This window comes from Passer domesticus, chromosome 18 (assembly GCF_036417665.1).
Source record: "Passer domesticus isolate bPasDom1 chromosome 18, bPasDom1.hap1, whole genome shotgun sequence".
NCBI classification, from domain to species: domain Eukaryota; kingdom Metazoa; phylum Chordata; class Aves; order Passeriformes; family Passeridae; genus Passer; species Passer domesticus.
Window position 1 is genome coordinate 10040928 of NC_087491.1, and position 27076 is coordinate 10068003.

Genomic DNA, 27076 nt, shown 5'->3' on the forward strand with positions numbered 1-27076 from the left:
TGGCTGGCAGCCCCAGGGCTCAGCTGGGGCTGCCCAGAGCCTGCAGGAAAAGGGGCAGCACCCAGCCAAGTGCCAGCTCACCCCACTGGGCATCTCCTCCAGCCCCTTTCCTGCTGTTTGCCTTTTCCCTGGCCAAAATTTGAGCTGCTGCTGTTTGCAGCCCTGCCAGTGCCAAGGCTGATCCCTGGTGCCTCCTCTCAGTGGCTGCAGTGCAGGGACCCCAGGAGCATCTCGGGGTGTCCCCCACTCCAGGGCTGCCCTTTCATCCCTTGTTCCACCCTCCCAGCTCAGTTCCCAGCCCGTGTTTGTTGTGAATCTCCCCTGATCTCCGAGGCTGGGCCATAATTCCTGCTTTCCCTGCACATCTCTGCCTGCAGCCCCACGATTTGATCCCAACACTTCGACTCCAAGCCTTGGGGGCCGGGACAGAAGCAGGGCTGCACCTGGCGATGTCTGACCGTGCCGTATCTCCCTTTCCCCAGGTTTGCCAAGCTCCTGCTCCGCCTCCCAGCCCTGCGATCCATCGGCCTGAAATGCCTGGAGCACCTCTTCTTCTTCAAGCTAATAGGCGACACGCCCATCGACACCTTCCTGATGGAAATGCTGGAAGCGCCGCACCAAATGACTTAAAAACTCTGCTGGGTCAGTCCCTCGCCCGGCCGGGCTCCCTCGGGGCCCTTCCTCTGCTTTCCTCGGCCCCAGCCCGTCCCTCCCTGCTGTCCTGGAGGCACCGTCTGCTCCGGGGGACCCTCCTGGTCATCCTGCCCTCCCTGTGCGTTCGCTGTCACTGCTGCGTCTCCAGACCTGCCCGCTGGTTCCCTGTGCTTCTTGTAGAGGAGTGGGAGCGGAGAGAGCTTTGCCAACCCCTGCCCCCCGCCGTGCCATGAGGTTTGGGATGAGCCACCACGGGCTGGTGTCACCTGCCAGCCCTCTCCCCCTGGGGACAAGGACGGTGCCAGCCCTCGGGGCAGTGGGGGTTCGGACGAGCCGAGGGGAGTGGTTGGACTCTGCCAGATTTGCAGCTGGGCTATTTTCAGAGGATGGAGTTTTTTGGAAAAAAAAAAAAAGAAAAAAAAAAGAGAAGAAGAAGACAAAAAAGAAAAAAAAAAAAGAAAAAAAAAAGAAATAATTTCTATTTTTGGTTTCTAACTATTCTTAGTAGTCTCGGTAGTTACTTTGCGGAGGGAGAGGCCGTGCCCCCTGAGTGAGTCACCCGTGGCTGCACACAGGAGCCTTCTCCTTCCACTTCAGAGCATTTGGGATTGAGCTGAATCCCCCAAAACACGGTGGCAGTGGCACAGGAAATGCCCTTTGGCCACCCCGGAGGGTGCCCGGGCATCGCTGCCCACCCCAGAGCTGTGGACATGAGCCAGCTGCAGCGCTTGCTTTAAGGCTGCCAGGGACTCCCCATGGCCCTTCCCCAGCTCCCGGGGGTTTGCTGGGAGCCCTGCCCTCAGCACGGCATCCCAGTCCATCCCAGTCCATCCCAGTCCATCCCAGTGCTGCCCCAGCACCCACCGTGACCCCGCTCTGGAGTTTTGGGGCTCACCCAGTAGCTGCTCCTGTTCTTTCAGCCCTGCAAAACACTGCAAGGCAACAATTAGTGGGAGTGCTCGGCCAGGCTGGTTAATTGCGGCTGTTAATTAGTGCTGAAGCAAGAACAGGGCTGTCCCCTGCCCTGGATCTGCCCCGTGGGGGTGGGAGGGCCGGGCTGGGTGGGGGATGTGGCAGCAGCACCATCCCTGTCCTCCCCGGGATTCTGAGAGCACCAAAAGCACCTTGGCTTTTGCACAACCCTTCCCTTCAGTCTTGGTGACAGGATTTTGGGGTTAGGGACAGGAATGTGCCCACACCCCACAGGATGGGGTTCCCCCAGGAATGTGTGGCCAGCGAGGGAACCATCCCCCTTCCCCTCCCTCCTCATCTGGTGTCTCCTGTGCCCCACAAAAACACGAGTTGGAGAGAAAACAAAGCAGAGGGAATGATGAGGGATCTTGGGAAGGGTTTTCTTCCCCCCTTGTGCTGGGAGCTGAGGAGGAGGTGCTTCCCCACCACTTCCATGTGCTCTGTGCTTTAAAAAGCAAAGGATGAGTCCCCAAAATCCCTTCTTGCTCCCCGTGGTTTGCAGCTGGTTGAAAACTCCTCCTTTGTTCCTGGAGGGGGATGGAGCAGCACCCACCACCTCACTCCCACTCTGTTTTGGAGGGGACACCGTTGCCCCCTGCCTGTTGCCATCCCAGCTCCATCCCCTGCAGCTCCAAAATACAAAAACCTCTCGGGATTTGGGGTGGCAGCTCCCCCTGGGGCTGGCCCGGCGCGGCGAACCGGCAGAGGCAGGCAGAGCGCCTTGGCTCTGCTTCCCCAGCAGCCTGCAAGCCACTGAAAATATTATTAAACAGCTTCACCCTGCAAGAATTTGCCAAGAAAACGAGGCAGGAGAAATGAAATCTGGCGAGGGTGCCAGGAAACACGAGCAGGCTGTTCCCTGCCAGGAGGAGGCTGGCACAGCCCCAGGGCGGGCAGGGAGGTGGCAGAGCCCAGAGCCCCCAGCCCTGGGCAGAAAGGAGCCTGGGACTTGCTTGGCACAGAGGAAAAGCTTTGGGGAAGTTGGTGGATGTTGCACTAGGATAAACCCGCTGGTCTCTGGTGGGTTGAGCCACTTTTTTCCTGGGGGATGGCTGGGGAGGAAATCTTGGGTGCTGTGGTGGCTGCAGGGTGGCACAGTGGGAGATCCCATCCCATTATCCCATCCCATTATCCCATCCCAGTCTTATCCCATCTCATTTCATCTCATCCCATCCTGTCCTGTCCATCTCATTTCATCCCATCCCTTTCCATTCTGTCACGTTTCATCATCCCATCCCATCCCATCCCATCCCGTCCCGTCCCGTCCCGTCCCGTCCCGTCCCGTCCCGTCCCATCCCATCCCATCCCATCCCATCCCATCCCATCCTTATCCCATTTTACTTCATCCCATCCTTTTCCATTCTGTCACGTTCCATCATCTTCCATCCCCTTTTTTCCCATCTGTCCTCATGCTACCCTGTCCCATTTCATCCCATCCCATCCCCTTTAGTATCTGACCTTACAAAGCCAAGGGGGAGGCTCTGCAGGCCCCAAGCTCCAGGTCAGGCTCATCCCCGTGCCTCAGTTTCCCTGCTGGAGCAGCACAGCCTCAATCCATGCCCGTGGTGGAGGGGATTTTGGGAAAGGCTGAGCCTTGTCCTGGGGATTTAATCTCAGCTGGTGAAAGGGAATTGGGGTTCCCTGAGCCTCCAAAGCCCAGCCCAGCCCCTCCATGGTCACCCCAGCCCTTCCCGTGGGAAGGAGAAGCTTTTGTGTGTTGGGAAGAGCCAGAGCAGCCTTAAAGCAACGAGCTTTGCATGAGTTTGAGTCTTTCCTTTGTGTTCTTTTCACTTTGGGCTTTTTTTTGTTGTTGTTGTTGTTGTCCTCATCATGATAAGGCAGAGTGTGGAGAGGTGAGCGTGGCTGAAGGAAAACAAAAGGCACATTATTCCCTGGAGAGGTAGGACGTGGATGTCACCAGCTCTCAGTGCTCCTGCAAAAATCTCCTCAGATTCGGGTGATCTGTTTTTAATGCTTCTTTTAATTCCTTTTTTGTTGGTGGGACAATCTTTAATTTTCTAAAGATAGCACAAACATCAGCCTTCCAGCCACCTGCTGCACCCCTGGCTGCGTGTTCCACCCACCCCACACCAGTCCAGCACATCCCAAACCCCTCCCTGGCAACCCCGAGCTTCCCTGGGCACTGGAGCTGCCCAGGAGTGCCCCGGGGGCCCTTGGGGTGGGGGAAATGCTGAGCCCTGGCCTTGCTGACCCCTGCACTGGGAACAGCCCTGGGCTGGGCTGCTGACCCCAAAACCACGCTGGGCTGCTGACCCCAAAGTCAGGATGGGCTGCTGACCATGAAACCATGCTGGGCTGCTGACCCCAAAGCCAGGCTGGGCTGCTGACCCCAAAGCCGGGATGGGCTGCTGACCCCAAAAGCAGGCTGGCAAAACTGGCTGGGGAGCTGACCCCAAAACCACACAGGGCTGCTGACCCCAAAAGCAGTCTGGGCTGCTGATCCCAAGAGAAAGCTGGGGATCTGATCCCAAAGCCAGGCTAGGGAGCTGCTGATCCCAAAAGCAGACTGAGGAGCTGCTGACCCCATCAGTGCAAGCTGGGGAGATGACCCTAAAAGCACCTGGGGAGCTGATCCCAAAAGCAGGCTGGGGAGCTGTGCTGTCCCCAAAAGCAGCTGGGGAGCTGATCCCAAAAGCAGCAGGGGATCTGTGCTGTCCCATGGGTGCTGGCACAGGAGCTGTGCTGTCCCTTGGGTGCGGGTGGCTCTCCGGGTGTCCCTGTGTGTCCCTGTGTGTCCGTGTATGTACTGTAGATATCGACACTGTATAATACCCCACTCACATATACACTTAGAGAACTGTAGCAATTACAGAATTTCCTGGCTTTTTGTGGTTTAAGTCAATTTTTTTTATTTTTTTTTAATTTTTTTTGGTTTATTTTTCCCCTCTCCTCGCTTTTTTTTTTTTTTTCCCCCCCGTGTTTTGCGTCCATTGTATCTGAATCCCTTTCCGAATTGGCAGATGCCAAATCTGGATTTTTATTCCTCGAGACAAAGGAACTGCATCTATTTTAAGATGCCTTTTTGTTTTGTTTTTCTTCTTTTTGTTTCCTTTTTCTTGTTTTGTTTTGTTTTGTTTTCATTCTTTTAAGCAGGTGGTTTGGAGTAAAGAATAGCTTTAGCAATTCCCAATACTTAGTGATGGATGCCTTGGCTATGGGATACATAGATTAAAAAAATGACATTAAAATTTAGAATGACAAAAAAAAAAAAGATAAAAGATAAGGAAAAAATATCTAAAGCATCAATAAAGTTAAAAATCTATTTTTGTACAAATGTAATTTTATCCCTTACTGTATCCTTGGATATTTTCTTTCCTGGATTGTTTTGTTTCTTCTACAGAGATTGTTATAAACTCTCTCTATTTTTTCTCTCTTTCTCTCTGTAAATGTTCAGCCACAGGGATCTGGAGAAGAGGGAGAAACTTCTGACTGTGTTTTAAAGGCTTTATATGAAATCTCTTTTGAAATAATTTTTTTGAATGAACTTTTTATTTTTTTTTTCCCCCCCACTTCCAAAATCTTTTTGGGGATGGGAGGGGGGTGGGAGGGAGGGGGAGGGCTGGCCTGGGGGTGTCTTTTGTCACGTATCTCTGGCGTTCCTGCAGGTCTGTTTTACTGTGAAATCACTACCGTATATTATTATTCACTTCAAAAACAACAAAAATGGTTACAAAAAAAAAAAAAGAAAATTAAAAAAAAAAAGAAAGAACTGCTGCTGGAAACGCCAGTATTTTGAGAACAATTGTATTAGAATTGTGGAAAAAAATGAGAAGGAAAAAAAAAGAGAAAAAGAAAAAAGGAGAAATAAAAAAGAAAATATATGAGCATTTTAAAATATAAGCCAGTCCAAGTCCTGGTTTGTGCTTATTGGTGTGTCTGGAGTTATTCTGGGGGGCTGTCCCCAGCGGGGTCCCCATTCACTGCAAATCCAACAAATGTGGAGGGAAGGAGCAGCCCCAGCTCTCCCCAGGACCTTTTCCCTTTTCCCCAGGTATTCCCGTGAGGGATTCCCCGATCCCGCTGCCCCGGTGCCCGCTGTGGCTTGGGAATGCCCTGCAATGGCATTTCAGTGCCAGCCCGGTGGCACCGCGGGGACAGAGGCCACCCTGGGCTGGGGCTGTGCCAGGGCTTGGCTTGGGGGGCGTAGGGATTGGGGGGCACAGAGATTTGGGGGGCACACAGGGGTTTGGGGGCACAGACTGATTTAAGGGGCACACAGGGATTTGGGGGCACACAGGGATTTGGGGGGCACAGAGTGATTTAAGGAGCACATAGGGATTTGGGAAGCACACGGTGATTTGGGGGCACAGAGTGATTTGGGGGGCACAGAGTGATTTAAGGAGCTCACAGGGATTTGGGGGACACAGAGGGATTTGGGGGGCACAGAGGGATTTGGGGGGCACATAGGGATTTGGGAAGCACACGGTGATTTGGGGGCACAGAGTGATTTGGGGGGCACAGAGTGATTTAAGGAGCTCACAGGGATTTGGGGGACACAGAGGGATTTGGGGGGCACAGAGTGATTTAAGGAGCACATAGGGATTTGGGAAGCACACAGGGATTTGGGGGCACAGAGTGATTTGGGGGGCACAGAGTGATTTGGGGGGCACAGAGTGATTTAAGGAGCTCACAGGGATTTGGGGGCACAGAGTGATTTGGGGGGCACAGAGTGATTTAAGGAGCACATAGGGATTTGGGGGCACACAGGGATTTGGGGGCACAGAGTGATTTGGGAGCACACAAGGGTTTGGGTGCACAGAATGATTTAAGGAGCACGCAGGGATTTGGGGACACACAGGGATTTAAGGGACACACAGGGATTTGGGGGGCACAGAGTGATTTAAGAGGCACACAGGGATTTTCGGGGCACACAGAGTAATTTGGGGACTCACAGGGCTTTGGGGCACTCCCAGCACGGGATGCTGGAGATGTTTGCTCCCCCCAGTCCCTCCCGGAGCCGGAGCGGTGCTGGCAGCAGAGGGTGGCTCGGGAGCCTTTAGGCTGCGCTTAACCTGGATTTGTTGCCAGGTGCAAACGAGATTGAGCTCGCTGTCGGGTTTACAGCCGGGATAAATCCTCCCCCGGCGGCTGGATGGAGATGGAAAATCAGAGCCCCAGTTCGCTTACCGCCGATCCGTGCTGGGAAAAATGAGGTTTTGTCACTCGGGAAGCGGAGCCAGGAGGTTTTTGGAGGGCAGGGAAGGGGCACAGGGATTATTTACCCAAAAGTGCCCATTCCCACTCCCTGCCCCTCTTGGGGAGCCCCCAGGGAGCCGGCAGCACCCGCCCGGCCACGCTCCCATCTCCAGCTGCTTGTGTGCCTCGTTAACCTCCGGGCAGCACTCGGTGTTTGCAGAGTAAACACTGACCTCCCTCCCGAGGGGTTTTTGTGCCCCTGGGCCCGGTGGAGCGGGCTGGGGTGTGTGGGGCAGCCCGGGATGCTCCGCGGGTCGCTGCTGCCTGCTGCTTGGCAAAACCGCATCCCGCCTTGAAAATCGGGTCTGCTTCTATTTTTAACCATGCTTAAAACAGAAAAGAAAACAAAGCCGAGCTGGCCACAGATTTTTGGTGGGTTTTTTTAAATCTTGTGTTTGGTTCCTGCTGTGTTTTCTGCTTGGGGGGCACTCCCAGAGCCCCAAACCTGGGAAGGGCTCTGCTCTCCCTCCAGGAGGAGGAAGAGGAGGAGGAGGAGGTTTTGCACCTTGGCCAAGCCGTTGCTGTTTTTCCAGCTTCTGCAGGGATCAAAGTGCCTGTTTTGACTCTCCTCCTGATTCCTTGATACCAGCAGATGATTGCAATGCAATTAAACCTCAGCGGGCTTTTGTTGTGTCTCGGGGCTGGGTGTGCACGGCATTCACCCTTGCCCTGGGAGCTGTGACGGCACACAGAGAGCTCCGGGGCTCCCTGCTTTACCAGGAACAGCACAATTCCTTAAATCCCGAGCTCTTGGAGATGTGGGATCAGGGTGGGACCCCCATTCCCTGCGCTCCGCGTCCTGGAGGGGATGGAGAGTGGGAGATGCTCTTGGGAAGGCACGGCTGAATTTCTGAGCATTCCCAGCGCTGACAGAGATGGAGTGGGGTGTCAGCAGAGTGTTTGGAAATCCTTAAGAGAAGGGCTGTGATCCCGGCCCTCGCCGTGCCTCAGGTTTGCGGCGAGGAGGGGACTCTCCAAACAAACCCAGACAGATGAGCTCTCTCGCTGGTAATTTGTCACTTCATAATTGCCGAAGAAAAGCAGGTTGGTTTTCTCCTCCTGACCTCTCTCAAGCAGCCTTTTCACCCCAGCTGGCCCCGGGGCCGGGGTCGGGGTCCTGCCGTGGCCTCTCGGGGGCGCAGAGGGCACCTCGTCCTCCTGCAGCACATTTCCCAGTGACATTTCCATGGATGTCCCCATGGCACCCACGGCCGGGCACGCCCTGCGTGGGTGGGAGTGGAGCAGATGGGAGACAAGCTCAGAGGAGCTGGAGTTCAGGTTTGCACTCTGGATTCCAGGCTCACACTCTGATTTCAGGCTCACACTCTGGATTTCAGGCTCACACTCTGGATTGCAGGCTCACACTGATTTCAGGTTCACACTCTGGATTTCAGGCTCACACTCTGATTCCAGGCTCACACTCTGGATTGCAGGCTCACACACTGATTCCAGGCTCACACTCTGATTTCAGCTCACACTCTGATTTCAGCTCACACTCTGGATTCCAGGCTCACACTCTGGATTTCAGGCTCACACTCTGATTCCAGGCTCACACTCTGGATTTCAGGCTCACACTCTGGATTCCAGGCTCACACTCTGATTTCAGGCTCACACTCTGGATTCCAGGCTCACACTCTGATTTCAGCTCACACTCTGGATTCCAGGCTCACACTCTGATTTCAGGCTCACACTCTGGATTTCAGGCTCACACTCTGGATTTCAGGCTCACACTCTGGATTTCAGGCTCACACTCTGGATTTCAGGCTCACACTCTGGATTCCAGGCTCACACTCTGGATTTCAGGCTCACACTCTGGATTCCAGGCTCACACTCTGGATTTCAGGCTCACACTCTGGATTTCAGGCTCACACTCTGTCCCAAACCAAATTCGGGAGCTCAGCTGATCCTCTCTCCTGCCCCAGCGCTTCCCCTTCCATCCCCACTGCCCGGGGTGGGCTGGGAATTCCCTCCAGGCGTTTCCAGGTGGGAATTTGTGCCGGGCGGTGCTTTCTGTGCGAGCTGAGCTCGGCTCAGCAGGGCCGGGCTTGCGGAGGCGGCTGCGGGCCAGGAGCGGGGCTGATCCCACCGGGATCGGGGGCAGCGCCTCGGGAGCCCCCGGGGCCCGGCCTGGCCCGTCCGAGCAGAGAGCAAAGAGCAAAGAGCAAAGTGCTGCTGCCATCTCCCGACCGCAGCGAGCCCGGCCCGGGATGCCCGAGACCCGCCCGGGACCCCAGTCCTTTTCCCAGGATCTCACTCCCCTGCCCAGGATCTCACTCCCTTTCCCCGGGATCCCACTCCCTTTCCCAGGATCTCACTCCCTTTCCCCGGGATGCCCTTCCCCTGCCCAGGATTCCACTCCCTTTTCCCCGAATCCCACTCCTTTTCCCGGGATCCCACTCTCTTTCCCAAGGATCCCACTCCCTTTCCCCAGGATCCCACTCTCTTTCCCCAGGATCCCACTCCTTTCCCGGGATCTCACTCCCTTTTCCCGGGATCTCACTCCCTTTTCCCGGGATCCCACTCCCTTTTCCCCGGATCCCACTCCTTTTCCCAGGATCCCACTCCTTTTCCCGGGATCTCACTCCCTTTTCCCGGGATCTCACTCCCTTTTCCCGGGATCTCACTCCCTTTTCCCGGGATCCCACTCTCTTTCACCAGGATCCCACTCCCCTCTCCCTCTCCTCCTGCCCAGCTCCCATTCCCCTGCCCAGAGCAGCCCTGGGGCTGGAATGAAATAATCAGTAGGGGGGAAAAAAAAAATTTTTAAAAAGTGGGGTTTGTTTTGGGTTTGTTTTGGGGTTTTCAAAGTTTTTTCGTTTCTTTGTTTGTTCTCCTTTGCCCTCACCCTGCGAGGCTGTGGAGATGGGGAAGTGAAGCTCTGCCTCTCTCACTCCACAGAGCCCCAAATCAGGTCCTTCTGGGCAGTTTTCTGCCCCTAGAAGATGCTTTGCTCTCAATCACTTCCAGCTCCTTCCCTCCTCCTTGCCCCGGCTCTGGAATTCCTGTCCTGACCCTAAAATTCCTGTCCTGACTGAAATTTCCTGCTGAGGCGAGTTGCACAGACCAAGAGCCCAAACACTGAAATTTAACCCATTTTCACTCATTTTCCCTTCCCGGGATGCCCGTGCCTGCTCTTCCCTCACAGCCCGACCAAGGGTTAACAAATTCTCATTTAAAGCATCACCTAAACCGGGGCTCTTTCATTTCCAAAGAGCCCCAGATCCCAAGGCACGGGCGAGAAACACCAGCCACAAAAATTTTGCATCTCCCTGCCTTACAACACTGGCAGTGAAACCTTGTTTGGCTTTGGAGGCAAGATTTTCCATCCCGGGCTCCAGCGCTGCTCAATTGCTCTGAGCCCACATCTTGTTTTTCTTCTGACAGAGTGAGGTATGATTCTTGGCTCGGTGAGCCTCTGCTAAATGAAAAGATGCTTTTAAAGCTCCTTCGCTCAACACTCACCCCAAAACCCAAGGGGAGGGTCAGATGGAAATTCGCTGAAGTTATCAGCCAGGCTTTCTGCTGGATTTCTTTTGTGGTGGGTATTAGGCTGAAGAGCATTAAATGAAGGCACAAGTGTTTGCTGGGGCGATGGTAAAGGTAGAAAAGCCTGATGATTAAAGCAGCCAGAGCACTGAATTTATTTTCTTGTGAAAAGCTGGTGTTTGAGTCATTGTGATTCCTGGGGACTCAGCTCTCAGGGTTCATTTTGTCTGGATCTTTTAATTTACAACATAAAAGCCTCCTGCTTGTAAGAAGAGCAGCCCCATCCTTGTGAGTTCACTGCAGAGCCGAGGGATGGAGGGGGAATTTCCTGGCCACCGAGTCAGGAGCAGACTGGGAAGGTTGGACTGGATGATCTGGAAGTTCTTTTCCAGCCTGGTGATTCTGTGCCTCCCTGGGGTGCTCCTGCTTTGCTGCTGCTGAGCTTTGCAGGCTGCAGTCCCTTCCTGGGGCTCCAGCTCCACCCTGCCCTCTCAGGGGGCTGCCCAGAGCGAGGGAAAAGCCTTTCCTCAGCCTGGAAATGAAATGAATTCTGATCTCAAAACGCCACAGGATGAGCAGAGAGGGATGGCACCGTCCTGCTGCCCTCTTGGCCACCATCAGCCCCCAGCCAGAGTCCTTCATCCCTGGTCCAGCCCTGTCCTGTCCTCATTCCATCCCTGCCCCAACCCTGCTTCATCCTTGTCCTAATCCTGCTCCAGCACTGCCTGATACCTGTCCCAGACCTGTCCCAGACTTGTTCCATCCCAGTTCCATCCCTGTGCTATACCAGTTCCATCGCTGTCCCATCCCCTGTCCCATCCCTGTCCCATTCCTGTCCCAGACCTGTTCCATCCCAGTTCCATCCCTGTGCTATACCAGTTCCATCCCAGTTCCATCCCTGTGCTATACCAGTTCCATCCCAGTTCCATCCCTGTGCTATACCAGTTCCATCGCTGTCCCATCCTTGTCCCATCCCTGTCCCATCCCTGTGCTGTCCCTGCCCCAACCATTCTCCAGCCCTGTCCCATCCTTGCCCCATCTCTATCTCATCCCTGTTCCAATCCTGCTTCACCCTTGTCCCAACCCTGCTCTATCCCAGTTCCATCCCTGCCCCATCCCAGCCCCATTCCCATCCCATCCCCGTCCCCCCTGCCCGCTCCCTGTCGGTCCCACGCACTCCAGGTGACAGGGAGGTGACAGGGAGGTGACAGGCAGGTGGCAGGGTGGGCTGGCCCGGCTGTCCATCTCCTCCCGTGTCCCCTCCCAGCCTCCCCGGCCCCTGCCTTCCCGGGCCGTTGCCTAATCCTGAAACTGGATCCTCCCCAAAGCTTGCCCTGGCCTGTCTGCTCCTGCTCCGGGATTGTTTCCCTCCTGAAGGCGAAGAGCAGAATTTCCTGCTGTCTGCAGGGTGGGGGTGGCTCCCCAGAGCCCCCCTGGATTAACCCTTGCTCTGGTTGTGTGCTGGGAAATTTCCTTCTTTCTTTTTAGGGTGCCACCTTGTCACTATAGGACACGAAACAACACGATGTGGACACACTGCTCTTTGTAATTTCTGACTCCAACATTTATAGATTTCCAGAAGTGACAGTGGATTGGAGGGTGACATTGCCACCTCTCCAATGACACTGGACAAACCAACACTCCATCAAATTTCTCCTCCTCCATAAAAGAATGTAAAACAATAAGTTATTTACAGAAAGCACGTGAGAAAGTTTGTTACAAGAATGTAAACATCAGAAGGCTTAGAAAATCATAAAAAATCAGGGTGACAGCACCTTCCTCTGCTGGGCATTGCCACCTCTTCCCTGCCTTCCCAGGCTCCCTGCTTGGCCCCTTTGGAAGAGGATCATTGTCAGGAGATTCCTTGCAGCCCATGGAAGTTTCAAAGGCACAACAGCTCAGTGCAGCCAGTTTTAACTGATCTGACCCAGCCTCACCCCTCCAGGCACAGATCAGACTGTCTGTGGCAGCAGAGACACTTGGGAGCCAACTTGTGGCAGTGAAAGGATCAGCCCCGGGAAATATTCTCCAATTCCAGAGTCATTTGTACCTCCAGCCAGCTGTGGGTCTGATAGGGGATGCTCCAAGAGAAGAAAAATCTGTCGCGGGGTGAGTGACAGGGTGAATTTGGGCCAGCTGCCCAGGGCACCCTCACTCTGGGGTTCAGAATTCCCCCTGGATTGCTTGGTTTTGTGTGGCCAGCCCACCCCAGAGTCCCTGCAGGGTCCTGGAGGCTCCCTGAGCCCCTCAGCCTGCACCAGGGCTGGCAGCAGACACAATTTGTGGCCGGCTGTTTGCTGTTGTCACTCCAGCCATTCCACCTGCCGAGGCAATAAAGATGAAAGCCAATAATGAGCAGCCAGCCATCGTTTGAGGGTGGGGGGAAAGCTGTAATTTACTGAGCCAGGGCTGCAGGGAGTCCATCTGAGGCTGGGTTATTGACAGCAAGTCTATTTGGGTTTGTTCCTCACGGTACTTACGTGTGCTCGGAGCACTTGAGGGTGACATTTTTAAAATCTAAAAATATATAGCCGGTAGCAAACTTCCAGCAGCACGGAAGGGAGGGGAAGGATTTATGCCCAGAACATGGTGAACTTTAAGGAAAGTGTGTTTGTGGAGAAGGATTTGAAGGAGATGGGCAAGCTCCAGACTCTGGTGCTGGCTGGGGGTGGCACTGGGGTTTTGCTGAGGGACTTTATCCAGGGAAAGCTCTTGAATCATCCCAGGGATGTGAATCAGGAATCTGCTGGAGCCAGGGAAGGTACAGGCAGATCAGACAAAGCATCCAGGTGCTTTTGTACTGGCCTGGGCTGTCAGCAGCGCAGCAGGTTCTGGGGAGAGCCCCGGGTGGGTCTGTGCTCCCTGAGGGCCATTCCCAGGCTCCCAGGTGGGAGCTGATCCTGGGCTCATCCTGCCCCGTGGCTTTAATTCTGGAGCAGGCCAGCCCAGGCTGAGGGCAAAGCAGGCTGAGGTGGGAGCTGTGTCCCCTCTGATCTGCCCCAGAGCTCAGGGCCAGCCCACAGCTCTGTGTAAATAAAGGGTTTAACCTCAAAGGAAGAGAAAGGATAATAAAGCACTGGAATGCTCTTCCCATGGAAGAATCAGGTGGAATCAGGTGATTCCCAGGTGGAATCCCCATCTCTGGATGTGTTTAAAAAAAGGCTGGACATGGCACTTGGTGCTATTCTAGTTGAGGTGTTGGAGCTGGGTTGGACTCGATGATCTTAGAGGTCTCTTCCAACCTCGTGATTCTGCCATTCTGTGTGATTTGGAGGTTTTTTTTTCCTTCCCTAAACAAGCTGTAGCCTTGCTGAAAGCATAATTTTCCCTGGGACTGCAAGGACTTGATCCTGCAGATCTGGGGAGCCCCAGATGAGGAGATTCAATCCATCCTTCTCCTCCTGTGGGGGAGGCAGGAGGTGGATCCAGGAAACACAAGGAATGAATAATCTCTCCCCTGCCTCTGCCAAGGGACCAGAACCAGCCCCACGAGCACCCCTGCTGCTTGTGAGAGCTCTGGGGTGCCAGCAGGGTTATGATTTATGGCAATCAATCCCTCAACCTTATTTATAGCTCACGTGGGATTTCACACATGAAGATTGGCTTGTTCTGTGGCCTCCCTCCTGCCAAAATCATCCCTGGGCCTCCCAACCTTCCTGGAGGCTTTTGTCTTGTCTCTGCCCTGCCCATGTGGGCAGCTGGCATTCCTGCCCCATCCCAACCCACTTTTCCCATCCTTGTTCCTCTCTCAGGGCATGTTCTGACAGCCAGAGGTGTCCAGGGGTGGAGGAGGATGAGGATTGCTGAGATGAGAGGGGAGCCAGCACTGGGCAGGCACAGGGCTCCCCTCCCTAGCGAGAGTGTGGGCTGTATTTTCTTGATTAAAAATGGGATTTTCACCTCTGTGAAATATTCTTCTTGACTATTCAAAACATTTTCCTGCTTGCCAACTGTTGTTGTCTCCTGCTGGGATTTTTGTCCTGCTGCTCGTGGGTGTCTGGGTGTCCTCTGGTCCCTCCAGGCTGTCCCTGGTTTCCAGACCTTGGGGCATTCCAGGCATCTGGAAAACTCCATTTTCCTCTGGGAGCTTTGAAATATACAGGTACAATCTTTTCAGATCCAACCCTGAAATTTCAGAAAACACAGGGCAAAGAAAAGGAATGAGCAGAGAGGAATGAACCCCCGATCCCGTGACAGCAGAAACGAGTGGGGGTCTCGGGGACTGTAATTATGTTTTCCCTCTGATTAACTGGGAATGGGCACCTTGGAAACCCTTCTCCCTGTCGTGAGAAGTGGTGGCAGGGAGGGAAAGTGTTGCAGAGTGTGTTTAAAGCTGAACCTGCAGCCCCGTTGATGGATGGAGCCCTGGGACCCGCTGCCTGTAAGAGCCAAATCACTTACCTTGGAAATGCAAACCTTATGGAAAGGGAATCAATAATTTCTGGAGCCTGGCTCGTGCTGACACACGCCCCGAGTCCCTGGGAAAGGAACCCTTTGTTAATCTTCCTCGGGAGGCACACGCAGCTCCTATAAAAAGCTTCTGAAGTCAGTAACTAATTACAGGCTGCACGAGGCTCCAGTCTGTCACCCCCGACAGCTCAGGGGGAGCTGGGGCTGCTCTGCTGCTGCTGCTGCCCAGGATGATGGACGAGCTGCACCAGCTCCTGCCTGGGCTCTGAAAGAGGAAGAATTAATGGGCAAATAAATTACAAATCAATTATTAAACCTCAGCGGCGTGCGGGGCCCTGCTCAGCCCTGCTATCAAATATACATTTCTAATTAACTCAACAACTCTTGGCTAATGGGCGCTGGATGCTGCCTGCTGCTAGGAATAGGGGGTTCTGGCACGTGCTCTAAATTGAGTATTTTATGTCTCCCTTCATGCCCAGTGACACGGGGAGGCCACGAGGACCCTTTTGATGCACAGACAGCACCGAGAGACCCCAAAGCTTCATGCTGGGGCTCAGGACAGCCCTGGGCAAGCGTGGTGCAGAACAAACCCAGCGTGTCCTGAGGGATCCTCAGGCTCTCACCGAGCCCCAAATCCTGGGGGAAGAGGGAATCCAGGGTGTTTTCCTCCCCTCCCTGCTGGCTGGGACCGTCTGTCAGCACTGGGAGCTCCTGCCATGAGAATCCCCACGGCCTGGGAGCTGCCTGCAGGGTCCAGACAGATCCCAGGAGTTCCTCCTGGAGCACGGAGGAAATCAAAGGATTTGGCAGATGGATGGCTGCACTCACACCCAGCCCTGCTGCCCTCGGATGCTCCGTGTCCTCCAGCTCCCAGCAGGATTCCAGAACCACTGAAAGGTGGGACAGGGCTGAGGAGCCCCTGAGGGAATTTGGATGAGGATGGAGGAGGATTTTTGGGTTGGAATGGGTGCCAGGCCCCTGGGAGGAGCAGAACCTCGGGGGGATTTGGTGTCTGCACCACGGCAATAATTCTGCAGCTCACTAATCAATTATGATCCTTAGACAAGCTCCCATATGGTGCCTTTATAAATCACTCTCTCCACTTATCAAGGCTGTCTTGTTTGCCTGACACGAGCTATAAGGAGGGTGGTTTTTAGGCTAATGTTAACTCAAGCACGCAGAATGCGATTTATTTATAGAGTTTTAGCAAAGCGCTTTCTGAAGAGCCAAAATCTGGGTCCTAAGGAGATAACCAAGAGGCTGGGACTGCTCTGCCTGAGCAGCACAGCAAGGTCTGGGCTGGGAATAGATGAACTCAGAGATGTGGGCTGGGCAGGGCAGGTCTGTCCCTCTGGAGCAGTTCTCCATCCCCGTGGGACCTTGGGGACCCTGGGGACAGGCAGGACCCCTGAGGGTGAGGACCTGGAGGGAGCTGGGACAAAGGCTCTGAGGGGGGACAGGGCAGAGAGAGGAGCTCTCCACCTCCCAGAAAGAGCAGAAAACAGCACAGGGGCTGTGGGGGCTGGAGCTGAGCCCAGGGGAGAGTCCTGGGGGTGACAGGGTCCTGTCCCTCGGGGGGTGACACGGCCCTGTCCCTCGGGGGGTGACACGGTCCTGTCCCTTGTCGCGGGCCGGAGGGAGCAGAGGGCAGCCCGGAGCGGGGCTGTGCCGGGTTTGGGGCACACCTGAGCCGCTCCCGGCTCTCTTGCTCCCCCCAGTGCGCTCCCCCGGCTCTGGAGCATCCCCTGCTCTTCCTTACCGAGCTCAGCGTGTTTCCTCCAGCCGTGAGGAAATTCCTCTTTTCCCAGAGCCCCCTTCCTGCTCTCCAAACCCAGCTCTTCAGCTCGAGAATCACTTTTTCTGGTCGCATTTTTCCCCCCCGGGTATGTAAATCCCCATTTTTCCTGCTCTGAACAATCCCTGGTACAGGAGCAGCCTCCTAAACCCTGGCTCTCTCTCTTGGCTCTTTTTTAATTGCATCACTCAGGATATTCCAATTTATTTTATCAAAACACTGCTCTGTTTGCAGATTGGCTTCTGCTCGAGAGCTCCAAAATTTGCCGTTCCTCTCTTATTAATATACACCCAGTTCTTGAGATTTTACAATTCCAGCTTTGTGGGGTTTTGCCCAAATTCTCTCTCCTCTGCTGAGAGATTCCATTTTGCTGCCTGGTGCTGCAGAGAGCCCCTCTCCCACACTTTTGGTTCCAGAATCCTTGAAGCCAGGAACGTGTGTAGGGGTTCTGTGCTGAATAAAGATTATTTTCCTTTTTCCCATGGGAAAAACCCAACCTGAAAGGAAAATCCAGCACCACAACTTGGGAACCTCCCTGGGCCTGCTGCATTCTCGGGATTTGCATGATCTGAAAGGGATAAGCTCATGGAAACCAGCATTAGGAAGCAGGAGCAGAAGGCAGGGGCATGGACAGGTTTCTCAGGAAGCCTCAGGAAGTTCCCAGTGACCACCCAGTGGGAAGATCCTTTCCATATTTTAGAATAGTTATTTTTACCTTTTCAATCTATAAAAACTACCCCCAGTCTTTTTGAATTAATTGCTGAAATCACTATTAAAGCTCATAAACGATGTGTTGAATTGACCAGTCGAGATCCTGAAAAAATTGTTTTAGCTGTTCAAAATTAATATTTTGAGCAGCATCTTGCCAACAGTTATCAATTACAAACTACTATAGCTGCTTTTACAAGGCAAGTGTCAGGTCACCCTTTATTAAATTTTTTTTCAAGAAATACCTCAAAAAATTAAAAACTGCTAATAGATCTTGTTATGTACCTCAAAATTCCTTTCCTAGTGACAAGTCCCAGCTTGCCCCCATTAAAGAAGATTTGGGGTGGGTGGAGGGAAGGCTGTGGCTTGTTAACCTGACATCAGGATCACGAGAGGAAGGAAGACTAAATCTGGCTCTGCAGGTCAAGAACAGGAAAGAATTCCCTCAATTCTGGTGCTTTTCTCTCGCACTGGGTGGGGAAGGGGCTGCCGTGAAAGCCCAGCTCGGAAATGGTGGAGTCTGGGATTCTGAGGGGTTCCCTTGGGATTTTGAGGGATCCCTTGGCATTTTTAGGGGATTTCTTGGCGTTTTGTGGGGTTCCCTCGGGGTTTTGAGGGCTCCTTCCTCCCGGGACCCCGCGGATCCCTTCCCGGGCCGCTCGGGATTTTGGGGGCTGCGGTGTCCCCGCGCTCCCACCGGGTGGCGCCCGAACCCCGCGCATCCCCAGCGTCTCCATGGCAACGGCCGGCCGTGGGTACCGCCCTCGTCCGCATCCCGCATCCCGCATCCCGCACCCGCAGCTCAAGTCCCACATCCCGCATCCCGCACCCGCAGCTCAAATCCCGCATCCCGCATCCCGCACCCGCAGCTCAAATCCCACATCCCGCATCCCGCACCCGCATCCCCAGCTCAAATCCCGCACCCCGCACCCTCATCTGCATTCCCAGCTCAAATCCTGCATCCTCATCCCACATCTCGCATCCCACAATGCCAACCCTGCATCCCAACTTCCTCATCCCCCATCCTGCATCCCAGCTTCCCTATCCCACCCCCCATATCCCCCATCCCCTATTCCACACCCCAGCTTCCCCATCCCACCCCCCGCATCCCTCATCCTTCATCCCCCACCCCTTATCTCGCATCCCTCATCCCCAAATCCCTCATCCCTTATCTCTCATCCGCACCCCACATCCCACTCCCCAAATCCCTCATCCTTCATCCCCCACCCCTTATCTCGCATCCCTCATCCCCAAATCCCCCATCCTGCATCCCCCATCCCATCCCCCAATTCCCTCATCCCCCATCCCACCCCTTAAATCCCTTTATTCCCCTTCCTGTATCCCCCATCCCACCCCCCAAATCCCCCATCCCTCATCCCACATCCCCCATCCTGCCCCCCAAATCCCTCATTACCCATCCTGTCCCTCAAATCTCCCATCCCCCTTCCTGCATTCCAACTTCCCCCATCCCTCATCCCCCAAATCCCTCATCCCCCATCCCTTATCTTGCATCCCTCATCCCCAAATTCCCCATCCCTTATCTCTTATCCGCATCCCACATCCCATCCCCCAAATCCCTCATCCCCCAAATCCCTCACCCCCCAAATCCCTCACCCCCCAATTCCCTCATCTCCTATCCCTTATCTCACATTCCCCATCCCCGGGGTTCCCAGGTTCCCTCCTGGCTCTGCCCTGCCCCGCTGTGCAGGGGCTGGCTGTGCCCAGGGCACACCCTGGATCTCAGCTCAGCTCCCTCCTGGGCCGTGCAGAGGCTGGGGCAGCTCCTAGGGCACACCTGGAGCCCAGCACACCCCTCCCAGCTCCCTCCTGGGCCGTGGAGAGGCTGGCTGTGCCCAGGGCAGGCTCTGCAGCTCAGCACACCTCTCCCAGCTCCCTCCTGGGCTGTGCAGGCTGGTTGTGCCCAGGGCACACCCTGGAGCCCAGCACGCCTCGCCCAGCTCCCTCCTGGGCCGTGCAGAGGCTGGGGCAGCTCCCAGGGCACACCTGGATCTCAGCACGCCTCCCCCAGCTCCCTCCTGGGCCGTGCAGAGGCTGGGGCAGCTCCCAGGGGGTGGGGATGGGATGGGGGCAGTTCCCAGCCACATCTCCGTGTCCCGGCTGCGCCTCCCAGCGCTCCCCTGCTCTGTCTGGGGAGCTCCCACTGCCACGTGGCTTTTCCACTCCAGCATCCTGCTCTGGGCCTCACTTTGCCTCTTGTTCTCCTGCTTTTTTTTCCTCAGGAAACATCTGGAAGCTGAGTGAGAAACATTAAAAGGGGGGAGGGGGGAAAGAAAAGAAAAGAAAAGAAGAGGAAAAAAAGCAAAGGGGGAGGGGACCTTGGGAGCACCATATGATTTCACTTTCCTAAGACAACTGCAATTATGCCTTTGAGGCTTTACCAGTCACTGTAGATTCAAACCATGCTGGATGATGTCAGTGGGAAAATATGAAGGCCCTACTGGCTGCTCAAATTAAAAAAAAAATAGAGAAAAAGCTCCTTTTCTGGCATTTTATTTCCCATTCTGAATCAGAAGAAGGGTGTTGTGTAGATAGATTTCTTCTTGGTTGCTTTCCTGGGCTTGGCTAGATCTTGCTGATCCCATGGGAGAGGGGAAATGTCTCCTGGATCCCTCCAAATGATCTCCTGCTCTGTCCTGCTGCTGTCTGTGTCTGCCACGAGTCCCAAAATCCTCCTGGACAGTGCTGGGGATGGATTTCTCCCCTCTCAGACACATCCCAGGTCAGGCTCCTCTTGCTCATAATGAGCAGGGCCCATTAATTTTTGGAAGCTGGGGACTGGGATGAGCAGGAGCTGTGCATCCCAGCTTAGCAGCCATGAGAATTCCTGTGCTCAGGCAGCTCCCACCAACCTGACCTGGGCAGTTTGGGGAGTTTGGGAAGTGGTGAATCCATGGGGAACTGGCATTGCAGAGCCAGAGCCAGAGCCAGCCCAGCTCCAGCCCAGGAAGGCTTTGCCAAAAGCGCATTTCCACACCTGCTGGGAGCACCAAAACCACAAAAGTTCCTGGAAAGCCAAAGCAGCAGGGCTGCAAGTGTGGACACAGAGCAAGGGCAACCCAAAAAAGCTCTGGGAATGAGGGAGGGATGTGAGGAGCACCCTTGGGTGGGGAGCCAAGGCACAAGGGCTCCTGCAGAGGAGGAGGATGAGCCCAGCAGCTGGCTGGGTCATGGTGGAACCTCACACCGACCTTGCAGAGCCCTCAGAGGCAGGAGGAGAGCTCAGCTCAGCGGGATGTGTCCCTGGAGCATGACAATCACAGAAACAGAGAGAAACCCTGGAAATGCATTTTAATCCTGTTAAAAGATGATCTGAGACATGAAACCACGTGCTGAGGGCTCCTCTAGGCTAGATCAGAGAGCCAGAGCATCAAGGACTATCCTGAGCTGGAAGGGACACCCCAACAATCCCAGCCTGTGCCTCAGAGCTCCCTGAATTCCAAATCTTTGTGCTGTGCCCATTCCCTGGGCACCCATGGCATCCAAAGAGGCTGTCTCCATCCTCCAGCTGGGGCAAGGCAGGAGAGGAAAGGCTTGAATTTGTCCAGTATTTGCCAGAACAGACGTGGTTCCAAGAATCACTGGGATGAAATTTCCCCAATCCTGTGGCTCCTGTCCCTGCTGTGTCCTGCTGAGGTGACAGTGCTCCGTGAGCTCCCCGTTCCTGCATTCAGTCCACGCAGGCACTCCCAGCCCAGCTGCCCTGGGAACGTGTGCTTTCCCTGCCCTGACCTTTCCAAGCTGTTTACACTGCTCAGGAGTGATGTCCTGAACCTGCTACAAGATTTTTCAGTGGTGACAGCAAAGAGCATCCCCTGACATGTCTGTGGAGATGCAGGTCAGGCCTTTGGACAATGCACCCCAAGCTGCTCTCAGCATCCTGAAAGGATTTTCTGGCTCTTTGCAGACCCCCAGGGGGAGGCAGGAGTGCAAATGAGAATTCCAATGTTCTCCAGCCCCTCCTTGCAGGGGATTCTCCTGTCCAAGCACCCTTTGTGTCACACAGACAGCACTGAAATTTTATTGGGGCACCTGAGTGGCAGCAGTTTCCATCAGCTGGGTGTTGAACAGGAGGTGCCCAACCCCTCCAACCCCCTCCAAACCCCATCTTTGCTTTCTGAATCACCACATGAAGAAAATGTTCCTCCTGCAGCGCTGTTCTGGGTGCAGGCTCTTGCCCAGTGCTATTGCAGCTCGGGTCGCTGCCTGGAGCTAAACCCAATCCTAAATCGTGGAGGGACACGAGGCAGGTGAGGTGAGGGTGAGGGCCCTGGCCTGGCTGAGCTCCCTGAGCCCCCTGAGCAGCCCTGGCAGGGTGGCAGCACCAGGTGCCCTTCAGCCCCATCCCCAGGGCTGCTTCTCTGCCTCCTCCTCCTCCTCTTCCTCCTGAATCTCCTCCCTCGGGGCTCAGCCCCAGCACAGCACCCACGGGTGCCTGGCACCTCAAGGGTTTTGGCTCCAAAAGTGCTTCAAAGCACTGAATTCCCCTTTGCAACCTCATCAAAATGTTCTCCAGGACTCGGATTACAGCAATTAACTCATTTCCATGTCCCCAGGCACATCTTGCTCGCTTGCTGGGGCAAATTTAGGAGAAGCATTTGGGTTTCTGTCTAACCCCCTGTCTCCAGCTCTGCCTTTGGTGGCTGGGAACTGAGCCTAGACATGAAATAATGAACTCAAACCCTTCCACGCATTGACCAAAGAAAACAAGCTGTCAACTAGAAATATTCCCTCTCTCCTTTTGCAGGCACACCAAATCTCCTTCCCATCTGTAGGTACGGGGAGCAGCAGGAGGAACTCAGCATGAAATTGTCAGCGACAGCATGTGATGCTGTTTGGAGAGCATAAATCAGTCTAGGAAATGAAAAGCATGATCTTCTCTCTCTTTCCCTCAGGTTTGCTCAGCGTTTTATCCCTCTGCAGGGATGTTAGGAAGGAGATTTTTTTTGGCAGCTTAAACCCAAGTCCAACATTTGTCGTTAGGGCCTTAATTATGTTCAGTCTTCTCAGTGCTGTTTGCATTAGGCCATAATATCTCCCTCTCCTGAGCTCCAGTGACTCCACTCAAGCATGAAAATGCTGCTGGAGAGGCTGAACCTCCTCAGGTTTTTCACTCTCAGCTCCTGGCTCAGCCTGGAGAGTGACAGGAGCTGGGAAATTTCATCTCCTTTCCCACCACGGAGTCCGGGGGATAATGTCACAAACTGGGCAGAGATGTCTGGGTGCTGAGAGCTGAATGAAGGTTTGGGAAGGGCAGGTTTGGGCAGGGGCTCCCTGCAGCTGCCAGGGGGTTTGCAGAGGAGCAGAGCTCAGGCAGGGCTCTGCTGCAGCATTTACAGCATTTACAGCCTGGTGGATTGATACTCACTCTGAAACAGAGAGAAACCCTGGAAATGCATTTTAATCCTGTTTAAAGATGATCTACCACGTGCTGAGGGCTCCTCTAGGCTAGATCAGAGAGCCAGAGCATCAAGGACTATCCTGAGCTGGAAGGGACACCCCAGCAATCCCAGCCTGTGCCTCAGAGCTCCCTGAATTCCAAATCTTTGTGCTGTGCCCATTCCCTGGGCATCCCTGGCATCCAAAGAGGCTGTCTCCATCCTCCAGCCGGGGCAAGGCAGGACAGGAAAGGTTTGAATTTGTCCAGTATTTTCCAGAGCAGATGTGGTTCCAAGTGTCACTGGGATGAAATTTCTCAAACCTTCCCACCAAGAGGCACCTGAGTGGTGATGGCACCGTTGGGGCACCTCAGGCTCTTCCACCTCCTTGTGCTTTGGCATTGCCACTTTTAGGGTTCAAATCACTGCCACTTTTAGGGTTCATCTCACCCCCCTCAGCCTCTTTTCCTTCCCCAAACCCAAAGCAGAGCTGATCCCCTCGCTCCTGGGAGCTCTCTCTGCTCCAGGAGCTGCTCAGAGCCCAGGCTGTGAATTCTCCTGCAAAGCACCAATTAGTACCAATTTTCCCAGACAGCTGCTCCCATCTGCTCCGGGGGTTGTTTGTGTTTGTGTTGTGCAGGGAGCAGGTTTTATTTTTGCTGAACTCACATGGTTCTCGCAGTTGAGTTTGTCAGAGTGAGATGAGCCATTTAATTTAAGCTAGTCCCTTCTTTTTTATTATTATTTATTTATTTTTGTTTGTGCAAAGAGCCTCCCTGAGAGTTTGGGCTCGGAGTGGGTGATGCTGTGCATCCACCAGCAGTGGCTGCCCCATCCCTGGAATTGTTCAAGCCCACGTTGGATGGGGTTTGGAACAACCTGGTTTAGTGGAAGGCAGTGTTGCACTTCCCTGAGTAGCAGGATGAACCAAAAAAAAATCAGCGAAGAGGCCTCAAATGGAAAAATATCCCCCAAATTCAAACCTTTGTGCCCAGTGAAGGGTTATCCCTGCAAGGCTGGACCTGCTGGGCTCTCTCATCATGTGGTGAGCATTTGGGATGATGTGGGATCAGCCTTGCACTGAAGTCATGGTCCCCTGGAGGGGGTGGGGAGGGCCAGGAGGAGGAGGAGAATCCCATCCAACCTGCTGGATCCTGCAGGGAATTCTCATCAGGGCAATGGGAGGCTGAATTGTGAACTGGAAATGATAAAGATAACAAGTAAGTAATCTCATTTTCATGCAACATTGGTGCTCTTCAGGACCAGGTTGCTCCAAGCCCATCCACGTCCTGGGGCATGTTCATTTGGTGACACTGAGGTGGCTGCTGTGACATTTCTGTCCCCACCGAGTGCAGGGTGCAGCACCTGAGCCCACACAGGGATCCCACACCATTCTGGGGTGGATAACACAGGCAAAGCATCCCATCCCAAAAAATCTGCCTGCCCTGGGAGCCCCTGCCCACACCAACCCCAGAGCCTGCCTGATGAGTAGCTGCATCTCCCAAACAAAGAGCTGGGGAAAAAACCTAAACCCAAAAAAGACACCAGAATTACATTCAAATCAACTCCCTCTTCTCGATCCTAATGAGGAAGTCCCAAAATTCTGGGTTGTGGAAGGGATTGAGCTGACAGGGAATGGACAGGGAATGAATGGAGCTTCTGTTCGGTGGGAAGGGCTTGGATTTCAGCTCCAGGAGGGGCCCTGGTGTGCAAAACAAACAAACCACTGTGGATTCTGAGCACTGCTCCAGAGGGGCCCAGGCAATGCAGCACCTGGTGTCAAACTCCTCTCGGTTTGGGAGGGAATTTAATTTAATAAATGGAAGCTCAGAGATGGGCAAGGCTGGTTGGCCAAAGCTGCTGTGGTTTGGAGCTCCTTCAGGTGGGGCTGAAGGTGGCCACAGCTTGTCCCCAAGACCAGACAGAACATTTGGGGCCACCCCTGTGCTGGGGGTGACCCCTCTGCCCAGTGCCTGCAGTCCCCCTTTGGGCAGCTCCAGCAGGACACGGGGGATGCATCCCAAGATGTCACCTGCATCTGCTCTGGGGCCAAACCCTGGAATTCTCAAAGGAATTCACACGTTTGAAATTCAAATCAAACTGAATTTCAAATTAAATTCAAATTGCTTTTTTGAATTTGAGTTTTCAAATTCTCAAAGTTTTCGAAGTTGAGAACTCGAAAATCCTCAAGTTCAAAACAGAATTCTCAAATTTGGAATTCTCAAATTTGGAATTCTCAAATTTCTCAAAGAAAGCTATTTTCTTTTCTAAATGAAAGAAATAACCTTATTGCTGTCTTTGGCAGCCCCAGCTGACTCCCAACCAGCCCTGTGGCCACCCCTTCCCTGTTTGTGTGACACCAGCCCAGCTCGGCCTCTCGTGATCAGAGCTGGCCTTTTTTTGCTTGGACTGACTTAATCTTGCCAGTTTTTTAATTGCTGATTTTTATAAACACTTTAAAGCTCTGGATGCTCTGTTTCCTCGGAATATGGCACTAACCCAGCCGAGCTAAAACCCAATCTGGACAATTCCATCACCTCGATGGCTGCAATTCCTGGGGCTGGGCGCCAGCTCCCCCCTCCTGCCCTGCTGCTCTCGGGGTCCTGCTGCAGCTGCAGCCAAACCCAGCTCTGGGCTGCTTTTCCCTGGCTCTGGCAGCAGGATCCATGTGGAAAACACTAGATGGCAGCTTGAGGCCACGTGTGAGGCTCCCCGTGCCCAGCCCCAGAGCGGGGCAGTGTGTGTGGCATCGCTGGTGGCTCTCTTGGCACTGCCAGGGTGCTCCCGGGATGCTCCCGCCTTTCTCCAGCTGCACTTCTGCCTGGAACTTCTTCAAAACTCTTCCCCTGGGGCTTCTGGGCCTCAGCCAGCTTTGGCAGGAGCTGGCAGAGAGGTTTGGGAGGAGGGGCAGCCTCGGCAGTGGGTTTGCAGAAATTCAGGGGTGGCCTGGAGGCGGCAGGTTTGGGGAATCGGGGAGAGGGCGTTTGTAACCCTTGTGCTCTTTGTCACTTCTGAGCTGCTCAACACGGCCCGGAAAGAGCCCCAGGGACCAGAGCAGACCCCACACCCCCAGAGCAGAGAGAACTGCATCCCAAAATGCATCCATGGTGCAGCACCCCAGGACAAACTGGGATTTCTGTCCCACCGAGGGCCACTTTTGAGGAACAGTTTTTCCTTCCTCCTTTTAGGACATCTGTGCAAGCTGGAATGCCAGATTTCTTACTCTCCAGGGATCCAGCTGGCACATGAGGGGCTGATTAGAGACATTCCAGGGCTTTTTAAGGACAGGGACAAGAGGCAAGGCACAACACAGGCAGTGCCCAGGGTGTTGTGCACCTACAGTGGCCTTTGGAGCTGCTCTGTGCCTCCAGAGGCTGCCAGGAGCTGTGGAAAACTGGGGAGCAAAGCAAAGGAGTGGGATGCAGAGGCCTGGGCTTCAGGTCTGTGTGTGATAGTAAATATCCCTGCAGCTCCTTGATTTTTGGAGCAAAACATCACTAAAACAGAGGAGGTGGGAGCTGTGGGGTGCTCGGCTCGGAGCTGAATTCAGTGCAAACCCTCCTGGAGAGCGGTAGGATCTGAGCTTTTTATCTGCTCTTGGGATTTTGACTTTCAAGAGCAGCCAGGGGTAGGGATGTGGCTTTTCCAGGCTGATTTTGCAGCTTGGAGACGTTTCACAGCCAGGGCTGAACTCCTGAACTCCTCCACGCTTCCAGAGCTGCAGCCCAGCCCTGGGCTGGCCCTGGCCCCTGTCCTTGGGGACACTGGGGACGTGGCTCCTCAGGGGTGGCTTTTTCCACCCGTGCAAGGGCTTGGACCTCACAATTTTGGGTGCCAAGAGCTGGGGCAGGTGACCAGCAATGGGACATAATCCAAATAAACCAACAATGATGGCAAAATCTGTGTTCAGCCTGGGCACCCGGAGCAGCTGGTCCAGGGATGTTCAGGCAATATTTAGTGCAAGATCCCCAGGGAAAAAAGGAAATCCCCTGGTTTTCTGTGCACTGCAAAGGGGCTGTGATGAGATCTTGAAGCCGTGGGGGATTTAGGTTGGAAGGGACCTTAAATGTCTTGTTTTATGGGGCAGGGACACTTTCCACTAGACCAGGTTGCTCCAAATCCCATCCAGCGTGGCTTTGAACACTTCCAGGGATGGGACAGCCCCTCCAGGAGGGTTCCCCACGGATCTGGGAGCCCTGCAGGTGCTCAGCTCCCCGTGGGGCTCTGGGTGTCTGTCAGGAGCTGCCGTGGCTGTGTGTCAGCAGAAGGGAATGTTCTTCTCCAGCATTTTCGAGGCAGCCTGACAGTCAGGATCCAGATCTCATGAGTCACCTCCCCTGCACATGTGGGCTGCACCACAGCCAAATCCATCCCGGTGCCAACAGCAACAGGCGTCTCCTAGCAATGGGAGCAAGCCCACCACAATAAACCAGTGGGA

General features: G+C 54.2%; 1 protein-coding gene across 2 annotated transcripts in view; it reads left to right on the top strand.

The window, feature by feature from the left end:
• Positions 1-5514, top strand: part of RXRA (retinoid X receptor alpha) — a 106239-nt gene extending 100725 nt beyond the window's left edge. The window contains exons 10-11 of one of the 2 annotated variants that reach the window (XR_010348953.1): positions 483-4231; positions 4286-5514. Coding sequence is in view for 1 of the 2 variants with exons in the window: in XM_064393361.1 (XP_064249431.1) it covers positions 483-630 (148 nt within the window). In the remaining variant the exon portion in view is untranslated. Of the gene's footprint in view, positions 1-482 lie in introns of both variants that reach the window. The other variant, XM_064393361.1, reaches the window with a different exon arrangement.
• Positions 5515-27076: the final 21562 nt, after the last annotated feature.